The 20,434-nt window shown below is 39.0% G+C and overlaps 1 protein-coding gene and 1 pseudogene across 1 annotated transcript in view; one reads left to right on the plus strand and one right to left on the minus strand.

The window, feature by feature from the left end:
• The window catches only part of CNNM2 (cyclin and CBS domain divalent metal cation transport mediator 2), a 97,168-nt gene extending 76,740 nt beyond the window's left edge, over positions 1-20,428 (minus strand). Inside the window, exon 1 of the mRNA XM_005878230.2 lies at positions 19,446-20,428. Coding sequence (XP_005878292.1) covers positions 19,446-20,340 — 895 coding nt within the window. The 5' untranslated portion in view covers positions 20,341-20,428. The remainder of the gene's footprint in view (positions 1-19,445) is intronic.
• Positions 13,431-14,834, plus strand: LOC102252730 (annotated as a pseudogene).
• Positions 20,429-20,434: the final 6 nt, after the last annotated feature.

The raw sequence follows: 20,434 nt of genomic DNA on the forward strand, positions 1-20,434 counted from the left end.
AGAGGGGGGGGGGGGGGGGGGGGGGGTAAGAGATCAACCAAAGACCTTGTATGCATGCATATTAGCATGACCAATGGACATGGACACTGTGGTGGTGGGGGCTTGTCCTGGGGGGCTGGTGTCACAGGGAGGGGTCTCAATCAGGGAAAAAGGAGACATATGTAATACTTTAAACAAAACAAAAAAAAGAAAAGAAAATTATGAGACCAGTTTTTTTTCAGTGTTTTTCTACATTTCTTCTTTATAAGTATTTCCAAATATTTTTTAAATCCTAGCTAGCATCTAAAATCATCACAATGTGGAACACTGGAAGACTAATACATTTTTCTAAAACATAGAAACAAAGGCATTCCACATCAAAGGCGTTTGCCTGCCTAAACTTATTTATAGTTTTAGAACACTGTGAAACATGGCTATTAAATATAAAACTGTACCTTTTATAGGTTTATTTTTAAACCCCGGAAATTGTAAAATGATTATAGCACCTATGAAGCAGTAAAAAAATGATTAATATGTATGCCAGAGAAGGGGTTACAAAACATATAACTGGGGAATTTATAGCAATGAGGTTAGTAACTATAAACTAGTTCAGAGCAAGCCAGTATTCATAAGGAAAATAATCAAGTCTTTAATGGTTCACACTTCCTATCCTACCAACAATTACTGTGAGCAAAAAGTTCTGGCATTTTCCCTGTCTGGGTAGCTCAGTTGGATGGAGCATGGTCCCATACACCAGAACATGGCGGGTTCATTTCCCTGGTCAGGGCAAATACCTAGGTTGTGGGTTCAATCCCCAGTTGGGCGCATACAGAAGACATCACACATCGATGCCTTTTTTTCTTTCTCTCTCTCTCTCTCTCCCCCCCCCCTCCCTCCCTTCTCCCTTTTCTCGCTAAAAAGCAATTTAAAAAACATATCCTTGGGTGAGGCTTTAAAAAAGATTCTGGCATTTGGCAAATAGTTATTCAAAATATAAGAAGTATATTTTGAATGGCCACTGATATATTAAAAATGCATGTATTTAGTTCTTTCTCAGAACACAATATTGTTTTCTCCAAGTTGGTACCTTATGTGAGTGTGTTGCAGAATATTCTCCTTATTAAAAAGGAAATCGCTGGAAAATAAGTACCCTGTTGAAGTCCCCACCCCTTCCTTTCTCACTGGTGCTGAAGGTCCCATCCCAGATGTAAATCAGAGTAGTTAAGTAGCTCTTTCAGGCTACAGAAAACAACTAAAAATTCAGAATTGAAGCAATAATGCATCATCAATTTTCTATTATTAATGTACTTCCTCTGATGCTTAACCTATCTAACCTAAGAGTAAAGAGTCCGGGCTCAAAGGGGTTGCACAAACAGTGGAGAACAGATCTTATACTTCAAATACTTTGGTTGAAACAACAGCTACTACAGGTGCTTTAAAAAGTCTTCCATAGTAGAAATTTTTCCAATAAGGGACTTTTCTGACAATACAGATGTTCAATTAGGATCAATAATTGTACCTAGGGCCATAGCCAGTTTGGCTCAGTGGATAGAGTGCCAGCCCATGAACTGAAGGGTCATGGGTTCGATTCTGGTCAAGAGCACATACCTTGGTTGCAGGCTCAATCCCTGGCCCCAGTCGGGTCTGTGTGGGAGACAACCAATCAATGTGTTTCTCTCACATTGATGTTTCCCTCTATCTCCTCCCCACCTTCCCATTCTCTCTAAAAAAATCAATGGGAAAAAATATCCTCAGGTGAGGATTAACAACAACAAAGTACTCTAAAGGCAAAATGAAAAAAACCCAGGACAGCAATCAATATGTACAAAGACAACCTATGTGTGCACTACAGATAAGGCAAAGAATCCTAAAAGCCAATCAAATCAAGTGCTCAACTTTTCTGATTCTATGCCTTTCCCAAAATTGTTCCCTCCAACTGAAAGGCTCTGACCCTTCCCTCAGCCTTTGGCCTCCTTTGAGACTGTCCTAAGAACAAACCATCCTCTCACTGCTAAAGCACTTCATAATATTCCCTACTGCACCAATTAACTCTTCCTTTTTTATAACTAGTCAGGACTTTTCCGCTATGCTGCTTAAGGACCTGCATAGCATATAAAATAGCTTTCTATTTTCTACACTGCCTTGCACATTATACATCAAATATTTATGGAAACTGTCAGAACTAGAGGGACTTGGAAGTCTGAGTCAAAACTATGTCTTTATGGTAGAGCAATCAATGACCACAGAGTGGAAATGGCTTCAGTGATAAAGCAAACACTGACTAAGTACTCTAAGTGGCAAACCTGGAGATGAACTAAACAAAATTCCTGACCTCAATGAGCTCACAGTCCAATAGGGGGGAATATAATTGTAAACAACCAAAATGGAAAAAGATCCCCATGGTGATATGATGTATGAACCAGGTACTATAACAAAAAAGGCACCTAACTCAGCCTGAAAGTAGGTAAAAACCTCTTCTGCAGATCGCAACTCAACTCAGCAGCATTCAAAAGGAAAAGGTATATATGCATAACCCATAACCCATAGTGCAGTGAAGGCCTGGGAGGGGGCGAGAGGAGGGTGGAGGAGGTCATGGGGCGGGGGAATAGGGAGGCATCTGTAATACTTTGCCAGGCCAGTATGGGTCAGTGGTTGAGCGTCTATCCATGCACCAGGTTACAGGATCAATCTCCAGCAAGGGGCGTGCAGGAAGCAGCCTATCCATGTGGATATTGATGTTTCTCTCTCATTGATGTTTCTGTGTCTCTCCCTTTCCCTGCCTCTCTCTCTCAAATCAACAAAAACATTTTTTTTAAAGGACAAGGGAAGTAAGGAAGTTATTTTTTGGAATTGACACCAAAAGTATCAGCAACAAAAGCAAAAACTAAAAGAATAAGAATAGAAGAACTACATTAAAATCAAAAAGTTTCTGCACAACAAACAACAAAATGAGAAAACCTTCAGAATGAGAAAAAATATTTGCAAACCATACATCTGATAAGGGATTAATATCCAAAATACTGTATAAAGAACTCAATAGCAAAAAAATAGATAACTTTATTTTTAAAATGAGCAAAGGACCTGAATAGACACTTTTCCAAAGACATAAAATGGCCAACAGGTATATGAAAAGATGCTCCACGTAATTAATCATCATGGAAATGCAAGTGAAAACCATAATGAGATGTTACCTCACATCTGTTAGAATAGCTATTATCAAAAAGTCAAAAGATAACAAGTGTTAGTGAGGATTTAGAGAAAAGAAAACCCTTCTGCACTGTTACTAGGAATGCAAATTGGTGCAGCCATTATGGAAAACAATATTGAAGTTCCTCAAAAAATTAAAAATATAGCATATGATCCAGCCATCTCACTTCTGGGTATATATCCAAAAGAAACAAAATCACTATGTCGAAGATATATCTGCACTCCCATGTTCATTGCAGCATTTTTCGCAGTAGCCAAAATATAGAAACAATTTAAGTGCCAACCAACAGATGAATAAAGAAAATATTATACACACACACACTAAAATATTATTATTTAGCCTTAAAAAACAAGGAAACCCTGCCATTTGCAACAATGTGGATGAACCCAGAGGTTCATGTAAGTGAAATAAGCCAGACACAGAAATACAAAGATTGCATGAATTCACTTATTTTCGGAATCTAAAAGAAAAAGAAAAAAAATGTGGAACTCATAGTAACAGAGTATAAAATGGTGGTTATCAGAGCAGGGGAAGGGGAGAAAAGGGGAGATGTTGATCAAACAATACAAACTTTCAGTTATAAGTAAGTTCTGAAGACCTAATGTATAGCACGGTGACTATGAATTAGATAATAATAATGTATTGTATATTGAAATTTGCTATGGGAGGTGATGGATATGTTAATTAATCTGAGTGTGGTAATCATTTCACAGTGCATACATATATCAAATCATCAAGTTGTATATCTTAAACATACAATTTTTATTTGTCAAAATAGTAAATAAAAATTTAAATTTTTTAAAAAATAAAATAAGTAAAAAAGAAAAGGGAAGAAAGAATGGAGCAAGCCAAAGCACATAGGAAGCCTGAGCGGTGAGAGCACAGAGCTCTACGTTAGCAGGACTGGGCTTGAAGGATTGGAAGGGCCAAAAGAGGCTGATTGGCCTCTTCTGGATAAATAAAGGAATAAATGGAAAAGGAAAACTAATATGTGCTTTCTTTCTAGTGGCAAACAATTTATACTCTAGTTGAGGTAATACATATGTGTTTTGTACTATTGGTTCAGAGTCAATAAGAAGCAGCTGGAAAGAGCACAGGAAACCCAGGTTCTAGTCCTGTGTCACCAACTACATGATTGCTCTTACATTTAATGCTCATCTAGAAAATAAGATGTTTGAATTATTTTCACTAGTGTCTCTTCCTATCTCAAACATCTATCTTCATGCTAGAATAGAAGAAGGAACAGATTACTATGGACAAAGATGGGCAAGGGAGACCTTGCAGAATGATACTTTTATAATGCCAAAGCCTTTGGATACAAGTTTGTGAGGGTCCAGGATATACTATATATATATATATATATATATCTCCCACATTCAAAGGCTGTTAAATCGCGTTGTTTACCCATATCTTCAGAAAAAAATCACTTCTACTGTCGTGGTAAACAACCTGCTTCCCTATTTATAATGGTCTGGCCCTCTAGCAACTTCAGCACGAAATTATAGCTAATTTGCCTACAAACGTCAGGTGGCCATAATAATCTGGCCACTCAGTGTATATACAATCTCAAAATACTACTCCTCAGATTGATAATTCATTAATTATTAAGGGAGGAAGGTACTTTACAATGTAGTATTTGTGATTTTTTTTAAAAAAGATTTAACCTTGATTACATTAAGTAATGCCTGCTTAATTTAGGAAATACAGAAAAGTATAAGATAAATATAAAAGTCAACCCATCTTTATTATTAACATTTTGGTATATTTCCTAACAGTCCTTTATGTAGTTTTAAAAACATAGTTGAAACCATGTTTCTTTTTTCACTTAAAATAATAATTTCCCCATGTTATTAAAAACTCTATAAATGTTATGCTAAATGGTTGTATTATATACAGTATACACGCCCAGATTTGCTTAACCATTCCTCAATACTGGATTTTTAGATTGTTTAAATTGTTTTGCTATTTTTAAAAATATTTAGTTCTTCAAAAAATAAAAAAATGAATAACCATATAATCCAGCAATTCCAGTTCTGGATATACATCCAAAAGAACTGAAAACAGGGACTTGAACATGTATTTGTACACCCATGTTCATAGCTGCATTATTCACAATAGTCAAAAGGTGGAAGCAACCCGTGTCCATCGATGGATGAATGGATAAAAAGATAATTTACACACACACACACACACACACACACACACACACACACACACTAGAGGCCAAGTGCACAAAATTCGTGCATGGGTAAGGTCCCTAGGCCTGGCTGGCAATCAGGGCCACTCTGCGGGGTGACCAGCGGGGTGATCAGGGGCCCCCGCTGGCACCCCCCTTGGCTGGCCTGGTGCCACCTGCTTGCCGGCCCTACCCCCTGCTGCTGCTGCTGGTTGGGGCCTATGGATTGGAGGCAGCTCCTGCGTTGAGCGTCTGCCCCTGGTAGTCAGTGCGCGTCATAGTGACCAGTCGTTCCGCCAGTCATTCCGCCATTCGATCGATTTGCACATTAGGCTTTTATTATATAGGATACACACACATACATATACATACATACTAGAGGCCCGGTGCGCAAAATTTGTGCACTCGGGGGCAGGGGGTCCCTCAACACAGCCTGCGCCCTCTCGCAGTCTGGGAGCCCTCGGAGGATGTCCGACTGATGTCCATGGGAGCGGGCCTAAGCCATCAGTCGGACATCCTTAGAGCTGCCACGGAGGCCAGAGAAGCTCCTGCCACCAGCGCTATGCTCGCCAGTCATGAGCCCGGCTCAGGGCTTCTGGCTGAGCAGCACTCCCCCTGTGGCGCTCCTCCTGCATTGAGCATCTGCCCCCTGGTGATCAGTGTGCATCATAGCGACCGGTCATTCCACTGTTCAGTCGATTTACATATTGGCCTTTTATTATATAGGATATATATATATATGAGATGGAATATTATTCAGCCTTAAAAAGGAAGAAAATTCTAACACATGCTACAACATGGATGAACCTTGAGGACATTAAGTGAAATACGCCTTCACAAAAGACAAATATTGTATGATTCCACTCATATGAGGTACCTAATGTAGTCAAATTCAGAGACAAAGTAGAATGGTGCTTGCCAGGGCCTGGGGGAAGGAGGGAATGAATGGGGAGTTGTTGTTAAAATTTGTAAAGAGCTTCGGTTTTGCAAGATGAAAAGAGTTCTGGAGATTGGTTTGTACCACAATATGAATGTACTTAACACTACTGAACTGCACACTTAAGAGTGGTTGAGAGGATAAATTTTAAGTTATGTGTATTTATCACAACTTTTAAAATATAAAAGTTAATTTTTAAAATATATTGAGATGAGTATCTCTGTGTTTTAAGTTTTACATGCATTTCTGATTAATTCCTGATATCAGATTTCTGGAAGTGGAGCTAATAAGTGAAAGGATATTCAAAAAGCATAATGTTTTTGTCTTTTTGTTTTTTTAGCATAAGGTTCTTAAGCATACTGCCAAATTACTGTCTAGGAAGATTATACCAATTAACACAACCATCAATATTGTAAAGAGTATTTGTCACACACCACACTTTCAATCATTCAATAATTTTTATTGAGCACCTATGTGCCAGGCCCTCTCATGGCCCTGGGAATACAGAAGAGAACAAGACAGACAAAAGTCCCTGCCTTCATGAAGCATATGTTCTGGTCGGAAAGGCAGGCCAAAAATTAAAAAAAAAAAATTAAGTGAGCAAAAGATATAATATAGTATATGGTGAAGGAGATAAAAAAAAAAAAGAAAGAAAGAAAGAAAAGAAGGGGAAGCAGATAAGTGTTATAAGGGACGGGCTGACATTTTAGAAAGGAAGGCTATAGACACCTCTCTGACCTGGGGAAATGTGAGTAAAGATATGGAGGAAGGGAGAAAGTCATCAAACTACCTGGGCAAAGGACATTCCAGAGAGAGGGATCAGCAACCACAAATGCCCTAAAGCAGGAACATGCTAGAGTGTCTGCAGTGCTCAAGAAACAGCCAGAAGGCCAGTGTGACTGAAGTGAGGAGAGTTGGGGGAGGGGGGGGGGGTGGGGGGGGGGGGGGGCGGTTGGGATTAGTAGGAGAGGTAATCTGAGAAGGAGTTCACATCTCATGGTCCTTGAAATTGGACATTATCATTTTTTCTTTTCTTTTTAATTTAATTTTATGATGGTAAGACTAACATGAGATCTACCCTCTTAAATTTTTAAGTGTCCAATGTTGTATAGCAGACATCTAGAAGTTATTCATATTGCTTTGATCATTTTTTTCTATCCTGGCTATTTTGATAGTTAAAAAGACAATATATTAGTAGGCTTGGAGTGCTATAACAAAATATCATAGATGGTAAACCAGAGACATTTATTTCTCACTGTTCTGGAAGCTGGGAAGTCCAAGATCAAGGTGCTAGCTAAGTCAGCGCCTGCTGAGAGCCCTCTTCCCGGCATGAAGATGGCTGCTTTCTCACTGCTTCATCACATGGCCAAGAGAGGGTGATCTCTCTCTCTCTTACTCTTCTGATAAAGCCATTCATCTACAACATGAGGGCCCCACCCTCATGACCTCATCTGACCCTAATTGCTCCCAAAGGCCCCATCGCCAAATACTATCACATAGGGGTTATGGCTCAACAAAGGAATTTGGTGGGGGACACAGTTCAGTACATAGCAGACAGTATCTTGTTTTAATTATACAAGGTTTTTTGACAAACTGTTAAGATTAAAGTTATTTTTAAGGAAGATCAACTTTGCAGAGGTATACTTGATGAAATAGACAAAATAAGAGAACCATCTTGGAAGTTTTATAATAATCAAGATAGATAAATTCATTCATCTCTTCAAAATGATTTTTGGAGCACCTAAAACATAGTAGGCACTGAACAAGGCACAAATAAAAGGGAGTAGTAGCTGGAGTAGTAGAAGTGGGAATGGACAGAAAACGAAAATGTATTAAGAGGCATTTTCAAAATATGTAAATTAAATTTGGTAATAAAATACAGGATGAAAAAGAATATAAATTCATAAGTACTGCAAGTTACTTGAGAGCAGGAAATATAGCTAATTCATCTCTGCATCCCACACAGTTCATTATATGATGTTTAGTAAATGCTTAGGAATTAAAGATAAGTAAGGGAACGTTTTCTAAAGACGGGAAAAGACCATGGAAGGGAGAGATGAAGAAAAATTGTTGGGGAATGCTTAATTTGAAATGGAAAGAAGAAACCTGGAACCTAAAATTGAAAAGGAAGGAGTCAGAGAAATAAGAAAATCAAAACCATGCTGTACCACAGGGTAAGAACCAAGCTAAAAAGAAGAAGGATTCTCGCCTTATTGATGTGGATTTGGCAATAGTGGAAGTCACTGGTTGTGACAAGGATGAAGCCAGGTTGTAGAGGATAACAGATGATGCCAGGGCAAAAAAAGGGGAGTAATAACTACCTATTCCTTAAGAAATCTTGTAATAAACTGAGAAAGGAAAAATAGAGATGCCCTAACACACACACACAAAAACTCTACCAGAAATACCTACATTAGCCTCTGAACGTGCAGTGAGGCTAAGTAAGCCTTAAGGAAATATTTACAACATTCAACCTAGTTGGGAGCTCAACAACCTTGTGGGTCAAATGAATACAGGAAAGATCCCATCTATGCCATGTATAAAGAGGCAGCAGATCTTCACATTTGCTACTAATAGCTGGTTTGGTAAGTGGCCTTAAGAGGTCACAGAGAAAGTAGTAACTGTTGTAGTAACTGCTAGATTTTAGCTAATGTGAGCTAAATCAGCTTAAGTCAATTAAGGTTCTTTTTCTGTTTTAGTCTCACTAAGAGACTATGAGAGGCTCTCTTCAAACATCCAATAAATAATAATAAATTAAAACAAAACAACATCCAGAGATATTAGCTATCCACTCATATTTAAGAGGCTTATGATTAAACGCTGGCTGGAAATTCTGTGGCAACTGATAAGCTTCACTGGAGAGTAACCATGCCAAAATGTTTATACTGCTTTAGATATCAAGAAACTGAATAAATAAATTCATTTGACTAATATGCATGAGACAATTTAAAAGCAATATTGTTTGTAATTAAAGCAAACATCAATTTCTCTTCCTAAAATGCTTAGTTTTCTTGGGAAGTTAGATAAAGGAGTAGGGGCAAAATCCAATGTTATTATTTTATATCCTTTAAAAACAGAGTTTAGGAGAGATGCCTAAATGACAGCTAACTTATCCTATAAGTAAATATAAAGTTTCTGTAAACATTCTGTGGGAAAAAAAGAAAATCATATCTTTTTATCAGAGATGTATAATATACAGTTTTATAGAAATATAACAAAAACAAATACCTGATCCCCATCAAAGATAAATGTTTGTTTTTTATTTTATTTTAGCAAGAGGTATTAGGTAGTCTGGAAACTACTGAGCTTCAAGCATGGGTGGTTCCAGAACATTCTTTCGTCTCCTTTTAATAATCACATTGGTGATTTAGAGTGATGATTTCTATAGATAAAAAGGAAGCATCAGTTTCCAGAGTCTGAATAAGAGGTATCTTGGGAGTACAGCTTTATGCTAAAAGCACAAATCTAGTTGAAACTCAACTACTTTACCAATCTCTTATTTAATAAAGACAATCAGTAAGGATCAAACAGCTCCATTCCAGACAGTCCAGATACAAATAAACAAACTGACATTTTGCCACCTAATAATATGTCTTAAAAACAAATGCAACTCAAAAACCTAAATTCCTTTTTTTCACATACAAAATTAATTTTACTAAGCTGTTGTACACACACTGTGCGCACACACGCATTTTTATGGGCTTTAAAATGCTATTCCTATTTCACCCTAAACACTAAGGATTCTTTCTTTTTTTAAAATATTTTTTTATTAATTTAAGAGAGGAAGGGAGAGGGAGAGAAAGACAGAAATATCAACGAGAGAGAATCATTGATCGGCTGCCTCCCGCACGCCTCCTACTGGGGATATAGCCTGCAACCTGAGAATGTGCCCTTGACCGCAATCGAACCCGGGACTCTTCAGTCGACAGGCCAACTCTATCCACTAAGCCAAACCAGCTAGGGCCAGGATTCTTTCTGATGATGGGATAAAATGCCACAAATGACAGCATGGCTACATTATGACAAAATATTTCATATTTCCTAAGAAAACAGGATGGATTTCATCTAAATATACTGAATTTCATTTAAATATCTAAATCAGTGGTTCAAGTTACAAAATTTGGAAGGAGGGGGGGAACCTAGCCCCAAAGAGCTGAACCCAGAACCCAACAGCCAAACCTAGTCCCGCAGGGCGGAGCCTAGCCCCAAAGAGACAACCCAGACCCGAAGAGCCAAAGCCCAGACCCGCAAGGCTGAGTCTAGCCCTGAAGAGCCTAGCTCAGACCCGAACAGCCGAACAGCCAAAGCAAGTCCCGAGGGGCGGAGCCTAGTCCCGAAGAGCCACGCCCAGACCCAAATAGCTGAAGCCCAGACCATGCAATATAATCTGAATAAATTTTCCCATATTGCTACATAGCCTTCAAAATTATCATTAAATGGTTGGAATTAGCTGACATTTATGATTTTCTTAACTCTTGCCCTCTGTGCTCTGCCTTGAAGTGTTAGATATTTCTTCCCAATTTTTCACGATATATGATGTTGCAATATACATGCAACATGAAAAGCCAACACAGCTCTTTTCTTCCCTTGAATTATATCCCTGAATTAAGATTTCCGGGGGGGAGGAGGGCGGGGATTACTAAACCACAGGATTAATTTTTAATGACTCCTGGTTGCCTTCCAAAAGTATTACAAATTTACATTGCTTTAAGCAACAGAAAACTTGCTATGTTAGACATTACCATTTTTGGTGCTTTTGATGTAAATCAGTGTTAGAAGATTTTATCAGGTAATTTGAGATCTTCCTTTAGTCCTCTAATTTTGGTTATTCAAGGGCATGAGCTTGCTCTATTTCTCTTAAACTTCGTTGTCATTTTCAGCCACTTAGAGTTAAGAAGAATGAAGAGTTTTTTTACTTGTAAACTCAGTATTCTTACTCTAAGGTGGGTAGAACATATAATCAATTGTTCTGTTTTCCTTAAATATATATATACTTGTGGTCATCTTGTCAAGTAACAGCAACTGCTAGAAAAGAAACAGAGCCTAAATTTCAATCACCATAAAAGTAAAATCTTTTAACCAATAGCCACTTTTGAGATTTCAACATCCATAACAACTATGAGCACACAGGGCCAAGGTGTCTCTCTTGATTAGCAATCTCTAGAGAAAGACCAAGAACAATGAAGAGCTTACAGAATTATCATGACAAAAAATAACGTTTAACTGAGCACTGGTGCCAGGTACTATTAGAAGCATTTTTACATCCATTATCACATTAATTCAAACTAAGTAGCCTATAAGTTAGAAAATATCCCACTTTACTATGGGGAAAAACTGAGGCTTAAAGAAGGTAAGTTACTTATCCAAAGTAGATACAGGAAGGTCACATTTTTAAAAAATATATACTTTTATTGACTTCAGAGAGAGGAAGGGAGAGGGAGGAGGGAGGAGGGAGGAGGGAGGAGGGAGAGAAACATCAATGATGAGAATCATTGACTGGCCGCCTCCTGTACGTCCCCCACTGGGGATCGAGCCCACAACCCGGGTACAGGAATCTAATCGTGACCTCCCAGCTCATAGGTCGATGCTCAACCACTGAGCCACGCCAGCCAGGCTTCTTAATCTTTGTATATGGTGGTATCCTTCCCACAGGATGTGAATTCAAAAAGAGAAACATTCCGATCTAAGTCTGACAGCAGGGAGATGTAAAGTTGGAAGAAATGAGGATCTCACCAGCATTACAGCAGTATTTATGATCAATGGTAGCACTAATGTAAAAGAGGGAGAGGATTAGCTCCCCCATTATCTCCATCAGCCAACCCCTCAGCCAACCTAATAAACATATCATCTATAGAGGGCTCTGCCTTCCAAAGCCCACCATCCCTATATAATCCCTCTAAATAGACATTCTAGAGTTGCCACTGTGTGATGATGATAAAGAATGCTTGCTTCTATTGCCTCTCCTTTTCTGTGTTGGTAGGATTTGGGGTTCTTGTTTGCTCACTCTGAGAAAAAGAAGATGAAAAGATAATACTAAATTAAATTGCATTCAATCATAATTGGTCATTTCCATGTATTTAGTTTAACAAATATTCCTCATATGCCAAGCAAATCTTATAAAAGTTGAAGTTTACTATACCAATAAAATACTTGCATTTAGAGGAAAGGGTGTCCTTCAGAAATATGCTACTTTATACGTAACTAAAGTAAATATCTCATTAGAGTCCAGAGGTTTGTTCTTAAATTTTTAAGTAGTTCAAAAGCAAATCAAACCATAAAATATTATATTGGTTCAATCAGTTTTTTGGGTTTTCCTGATTAACGGTATTTTAAATTGTGTTTAGGTTTGCTGATACTAATTAAAATTAACTGGTCCTTCATAGTAGTTTGGAATGTTTCAAAATTTAAGTAACTCTGGGGCCTGTATGAGAGGGCAGGTGGTATGCAACCCCCATAAAAACCAAGAGAAAAAGCAGTACAAGGTATTTTCCTGTTTCATCCAGAGCATACAGTCAGAGCCGGTAATTAACTATGGTGTCCCCAGACCTAGAAGGCTATGCTTAGGCTTCTGTGATTGTATTAACACAAATAACCTCCAAAAAACAGACATGATTCTCTGGAAGAATTTAGGTTACGTTATAAAAAGCCTGGGGAAAAGGGCACATAGATACATGAATGGAACATATAGTACTTCAAGTGCTTTGATGAGTATTTCAATGATAATTTTACAGACTTGCATCTGAGCAAAAATTACAAGAGCCAAAGAAGTTGCAGCCTATAGTCCCAAATCCAATCTTCACTACTCTCACAGAAGAAACAACCAAAAATAAAACATGATTCAAGAATATCCAAAACAAGTTAATGCAAAAGAAATATCTGACATTTAACTACCTGAGGCTTCAAGAAATCTAGATATTTCCTAAAATACTCTCCTAATCTGATCTCAGAAGAGTTAAAAAAAACTCAAAGTAAGCTAAAAATAAAACAAGCTCACACAATCAAACTTATTATCTATGTAACAAAATGCCTGTCAAAGAAGTCTTGAACCCAGGATATCAAAAATACTAACATCAAAATCGCAAGAAAATCAACGGCAAACCTGAATATTTGCGTTTTCCATGACACAGATCATTTCAGTGACACAGGTACCTTCAACTTGGGACCAGGAGGCCTGCTTGTCGGAGTTGAAAAAACTCCAATCTAGAGTCAGTTCGGGGACGTGGGTTCCAGTCCTATTGCCGCTACTATTTAGGTGGGTAGCCCTAAGCAAGTCACTTAACATTCTCTCCTTCTCAGGGTTTACTTTCCGTATTAAAGAGGTTGACTAGACCAATGTTTCCTAAACTCACCTAATCATAAGAATTACTCTGAGGTAACTGTTAACAATCTGGATTCCAAGCCCCCTTCCCTAGAGATTCTGTAATGTTGAGGAGATCCCTGAAGAAGGCCTAGGATCTTATACTTAGTAAATGATCCAAGTGAGGGGCCAGTACCACCATGTTTTCCTCATGGGTGTGGTTGGGGGGTCTCTGCTCAGACTATGCAACCGTAATGGATCCAAGTTCAAAATATGGCAACTTTGAAAGAAACTACCAGGTGACTAAAGTCAATCAAAAACATCCAGAAAATTATCATCTATAAAAATAGTAGCAGCAGCAAAATATGCCCCAGCTGAAAGGAAGCTGAAAGCAGTTCGAGTGTATGGAACACCATCTTTGGCTCTGTATGAAAGGATGATATTAAGGTGCCTGAAGACAAGAAACAGCTCCCTATTGGTGTGTCCTCAGACAGAGGGGTTGTTAAGCAGATGAAAAGTGTAATGGCTACGCTGTGAGCCAGGAAAGAAGTTAAGATTGTTTGAAAGTGGTGATAAAAATAGGGGTATACTTCATAGGACTTATTCTGACCAGTTTGTGCTGACATTCAAAGGAATGGGAAGAAAACCCCCTACTTTTAGAGATGTGTCAGTCATTGCCCTGGAATTACTAAATTCTGGGTATGAGTTTGATGAAGGACCTGTCATCTTTGATTCAGGTCTGTCATCTCCTACAAGACAGAAGAAAAGCCCATCCTTTCCCTTAATACCATTTATTCCAAGTGCTGAGAGCATGAGTATCCAGGATGACGTTGATGCTGCCGTGCTGCAGAATTACCGGGAACACCATCTGACCAACATCATCTACTATTCTGTGAAGGAATCCACTATAAGTGAGCAAAGTGCCAGGATGACAGCCATGGACAATACCAGCAAGAATGCATCTTGACTTGATCAGCAAACTGACTTTGACTTTCAACTACACCCGCCAAGCTGTCGTCACAAAGGAGTTGATTGAAACATCTCTGGTGCTGTAGCTCTGGATTAATGAAAATCAAGTTTCATCCTCAGACAAGCAGTAAAGGAAGAAAATTCAGCCAGTTAATTATGCTTTTAGCTTACTGCTGTCCTGGTCTGAAGAAATTATTGGTCCATTGTTTAAATTACTAAGGACAGCAAGGTATTTGTAAATTATCTTACAATAAACAACTTACAATAAGAAGAAAAAAGGGATCCGAGTAATTCTTATCATTTGGTAAGTTTTGCAAACACTAGACTAGGTGATCCGTGAACTACCTGTCCTTCCAGCTCTGATTCTATAGTATCTGGATATTTCATAAGGATGTCCTAAAAACATGCACAACTATAATGGTTAGCATGTGTTATTAGACAAAATTAATAAACATATTAACAAATATGCCCATCTCCCAATCCCCAATACCATTCATACCTTTTAAACACCCATGAAAACATTCTCCTAGATACTAGGCAAGTGTAATACTTTATTTGGTGGTGAAAACAAAAGTTCTTAATATTAAACTCTCAGGACATTAATATGGAAGGACTTGTGTTATAGAAAGAGAGAATTGTACACCTAATATTTTAAGTGAAAACTATACACTGCATTCTTTCCTTGAAGAACAACATTATCTGGTGATTCTACCTGTTCCTAGCTAAGAAATAGCTAGAAAAACAGTCTGGCGAAGTCCCTAGCAGCTATAAAACTGCTCTGTAATACTGGAATGCAACTGTTTCAAAGCTAAAAGCAAAAAACAAAAGAACAATAACTGGTTACTAATGCTTCAAATTCAACAGTGTAGACAACTAGGTGGCTAAGAGTCCCCAATGTGTTAGAAAGGTTTTATCAGGTAAATCAAAGCCTGCAGAATGCTTTCTGCACACAAAGGTAGCAACCTTTAATTTAGCCCTTCCTTCCACTACACCATAGACCACTCCTCTAAAATTCTCATAATCTTCTAATGGACTTTACTTGTATTCTTTTATTTAAATTTATAAGTAACAAAACTAACAAAAAGAAAAAGAGAGAAAGCCCGATTGCATGGAGTGCAGAGGGGCAGAGCTGCAAAGGATGCTCGTGAGTGACCAATTATGATATAGGTGGCTACAAAAAAATGTAAATAAAGTCAAGATTAAAACACAAAACTGAGTTTGAATCACCCTTGCCACACAAACAGATAAAGAACTAAGAGTAAAACATTACTACATACTTTAGCTATTAGAAAAACAGTGCAGAGTAGCCCCCTAAAGCAGTACGCACTGGTACACCAGGTTAGTATAAACCATGTTCCAAATGAATCTTGATGCTTGAGGTGGAAATACTCATTAGTTACATGTAGGAGCACACAGGCCAAAAAGTGATTTGCTTTAATGGCAAAAGTGGGAGCACCAACTATTATGTACAGCATCACAGAAGCATTGAGTTTAAAGTCAGATATATACTTAAATACATTTCTGGGTCTGAAGCCCAACAAGCTCTGAGGCAATGTTTTGACCAAACCTTACACTCAATTAAAATAGAAATGTAAGATCAGGATCCAGGGGGCCAGCATAATAGTGTGGTTAAGGGCACAAGGTTGGCTGTCACACAGACCTGAGCTAAAATCCCAAATCAACAAATTACTGTGTGACCTTGAACCAGTCATTTAAATTAAACCTCGACTTTCTCATTTGTAAAATGGAGATAATGATTCACACTGTTGTTACAAAATTTAAACAAGGTGATTCATGTAAAGCATTCAGCCTCATACCTGGCACAGAGGAAATAAGCAATAATAATAAGCTAGCTGTAAAATTAGCATGATTAACTGCCTTTCAACCTCAAGGAAAGCTGAGTTTCCTGGCAGCCAGACAAGTTCTAATCATTATAAAAAAAGACATTCACATATACTCATATAAAGATAGTTTTTCATTTCTTTCACATTACAGGAACTTCCCCCCCTCCTTAGTAAAGAATACTTCAGACTAATAATGTACAACTATATACAGGAAAGGCTTCAATGCAGACATTCTTCATTAGGAAGGACAATTTTCATGATCTAACCAGTTTCGGGGAGTTAATAGTTGGTACTGTTAGGAGAAAGAGAGAAAGAGAAGCATAAAAAGTCTTCAACCCACACACCACCGTTCAATAGAGAAAAAACAACAGTTGACTATTTGCATTGTTTCATAATTGAGTTAGAAAATGAAGAAGAAAGCAATCAGGTGAAATATTTTAACTCAAACACAGCTGTTAGTAAGGTTAGAGTGACCAAACTCACCAAAAAAGATCAAGAGTCTGGTTGGGGTTGCTCAGTAGTTGAGCATCAACACATGAACCGAGAGGTCAACGATTCAATTCCTGATTTGGACACATGCCCAGGTTGAGGGCAACCCACTAGGGGACATGCAAAAGACAAGAGGATGTTTCTCTCTCATAGATGTTTGTGCAAAAGGCAGGATGTTTCTCTCTCATAGATGTCTCTGTCTCTATCCTTCTCCCTTCCTCTCTCTCTAAAAATCAATAAAAACATATTTTTTTAAAAATATCAAAAAAAGGTGAAAAATCAGTTATTCCCGGAGTTTAAGTAACACCTGCGCACTCTACCCTTTTAAGATCATGGCTCAAATTTCCCAACTGCAACTTTTTCCATTCTTCCAAATATGCCACTAGCTTGAATGTACCTTTAATTTGTACTATCTCCTTAACTAAGAACATTACTCTGGTTAAGGACAAAAATAAAATCTTGTGCATTATTATTTTTCTAGAATTCAAGAGAAAATATTACTACTTCACTTACTTATGGAATATATTTTAAAAATACTGAGAGGTCATGGGGGGGGGCGGTGAGAGGAGTTCCTCATGAAAATAAATCAGTCATAGGAAAACTGTTCAAGGACAACCAAAACCAAATTTCAAAAAAAAATGCAATTTTTAAATTTTGAGTTAGGAGCAGGCTTTAATGGGTTGTGAGGTACAGAACTAAATTCTCAAAGAAAAAAGATACATAAGTGAATTAAAGGCTTCTGCAGGGAGTACACACTGCTACCAACCCATCAGATGTGCAAAAATTCTTAATTTAAAAAAATAGAGAGTAAATTCTCTGTATCAATATTGGGAAATTTAACAACAGAAAGAAAATAAAGTATTTCATAGGCATTTTCAAGCATTTAAAGATATCTTCCTGTATTACAGATATTACTACAAAATGAAAGAAGAGACTGGTTAGATGGTCTAATTAACAACTCGGCAGTGAAAGAATAATGACATGGCCAAAAGACGCTCTGTCACCTAGAGATAATGGACAGTTTCTGTTTACTGTTTAAGAACCCAGAAGAATCTCCTCCTGCTTTTAAATGCAAATTACCAATCTCAGAAGCACATTCTGCTCTATTCCTTTATCTGAAAATTACTGCAATGTGATCCTGTTCCAGAGAGGACCCCATTCAGGCAGGAAAATGGAATTAGGACAACCACACACTCAATAAGTGTGTTGAGATCATGGTCACATACAATGAGCTGTCACCCTCACACGTGGTCTTTTTCAGTGGAGAGACCACTATCTGTGATCAAAATTCTATTTGAAGAAGGAAAACTTAGTTTTGAGGACTATCAGGTTTTTAAAGTTTATATAGACATTTTAATATGTGTATATACACTAACATCACAGCAATTTAAAAACTGGACATCCCTTGGTTTTCAAATAACGACACAAGCTATTTAATGGAAACTTTTTTAAAGGCAGAATTTCAGTAATATTGGTATGGTTTGCTATTTAGTTGTACATTATATGGTAAAACAAACAAACAAAAAAATACCACAATGCAAGAAAGGTGAGCACCTCAGACTCTGCACTTCTCTTCCCTGTTAAAATTCCCGAGAACAGTGGATGCTGACTTGGAGACATACTGCAATTTAATGTACCAGGTGGTCAAGGTTAAAAAGAACACGTTTACACCAGAAAAACTCAAGGAATAAACAAACCATAATAAAGGGATTCATCCCATTGTTAAAGGTTATAGTTTTCTGCCAAAACCACACTTGATTTGCGAAATTTTATTCGATGTCAGGTAAATATAAACAAAGAGTAAAGAATGCTAGACAAGTTATAGCCTCATAAAAGGTTAACTTACCTCTAGTCTTTCCAAGTTATATATTAATAAAGAACTTTAGTGTTTTGCAAAACCTCTTTTCTAGCTATGGCAAGTAACATCCAAATGAGTGAATTTTTTGTTTTATTTTTTTTTTTGGTGATACTGGTTTATCCCACCCCCTAGCACCCAAGGCAGACCTCAATTTTCCTTCCCCCACAGGTCACCCGGCAACCAGGCACAGAAGCTATTGAAAATGCACTTCCAATCTCTGAAACGTCAGTGAATGTTTAAGGAGGAGGAAAAGGATTGTATTGAGTTTAGAAAAGCTATTTAAATGTTTTGCCGAATGCCTGCGATTAGTACATGCCAACCTAATGGCATAGCATGACATTAGCCGCCCCCTCCTTTCGTCCACCCACCCAGAACCATAGCAATGAATGCAGCAGAGCACTGAAGACCAAAGAGCCTGAAGAGTATCATGCACAGAAAATAGGAAGCCTGCGTTTTTTATACGGGAAAAGGCAAGTGATGGCAGTCTTGTGCTTTTAAAGAACCTAGAAGCGCTTACTAGTTCAACCCATCCCCCAATCCATGCCACCCTTTCAACTTTGTAATTAAAAGAGAGGAGAAATTCCGGTCAACTCGCCTTGGGGGTTGGTCTGAGGGTTGAGGACTCAAGCAGGGAGGAGGATGGAGAGAGAGAAAGAGCAAGCCAATGAAAGATACCAAAATTTCCCACCTTTCTTAAATTCTTCCAGCATAGCGTCCAACTTGGTGTCATTGAAAACAAAGTGCAAGGGGTGGTTATAAAATTTAGTGATGGTTTTCAGGGGAGTACAGTCATCTGGATCCACGAAGGCCAAGTCTTTAACAAAGAGGAGGTCCACAATGTTGGAGCGCTCTCCCTCGAACACGGGGATGCGCGTGTAGCCGCTCTCCATGATCTCCGACATGGTGTTGAAGTCCAGAATGGCTTCCCCGGTGATCATGAAGCAGTCCCGGAGGGGAGTCATCACGTCCTCCACCGTCTTGGTGCGCAGCTCCAGCGCCCCTTGGATGATGTTCAGCTCCTCCTTCACGAGGTCGTTGTAGGGGTCTGTGACCCGCAGCATCTCCAGCAGCTTTTCCCGGTTGTAGACGGTGCCTATCTCCTGGCCCAGGACGCAGTCCAGCAACTTGCTGACTGGGTAAGAAGCGGGGAAGGTCATCATCATGAAAAACTTGGTGAGGAAGATGGTGTTGGCTCCCACGGCCAGGCCGTGCCGGGAGCAGATGGCCTGGGGCACGATCTCCCCGAAGATGACGATCCCGATGGTGGAGACCACCACGGCCACCAGGCCCGAGCCGGCGATGTCGTCGAGCAGGATGGTGAGCGTGGTGTTGACCAGCACGTTGCCCAGCAGCAGCGAGCACAGCAGGTAGTTGCCCTGCCGGCGCACGGGCTCGATGCGCTTGGCGTAATTCTTCTCCTTCTCGGTGCCGCAGTTCTGCACGATGCGCAGCTCCATCGGGTCCAGGGCCATGAGCCCCAGGTTGAGGCCGCTAAACATGCCCGACAGGCACAGGAGCAACGAAATAAAGATCACCTGCAGCCAGAAGGGCAGCAGGAACTTCTTCTCCTCGCCCACGATCATTTTGGTGTCCTCGCCGTCGTGGTAAATCCAGGTGGTCTCAGCCCACGGGGGCGGCGGAAGCCCGGCCACCCCGGAGCCGCCCTTGCCCCCGACG

The sequence above is a fragment of the Myotis brandtii genome, unplaced genomic scaffold, assembly GCF_000412655.1.
Source record: "Myotis brandtii unplaced genomic scaffold, ASM41265v1 scaffold550, whole genome shotgun sequence".
In the NCBI taxonomy this organism is placed as follows: domain Eukaryota; kingdom Metazoa; phylum Chordata; class Mammalia; order Chiroptera; family Vespertilionidae; genus Myotis; species Myotis brandtii.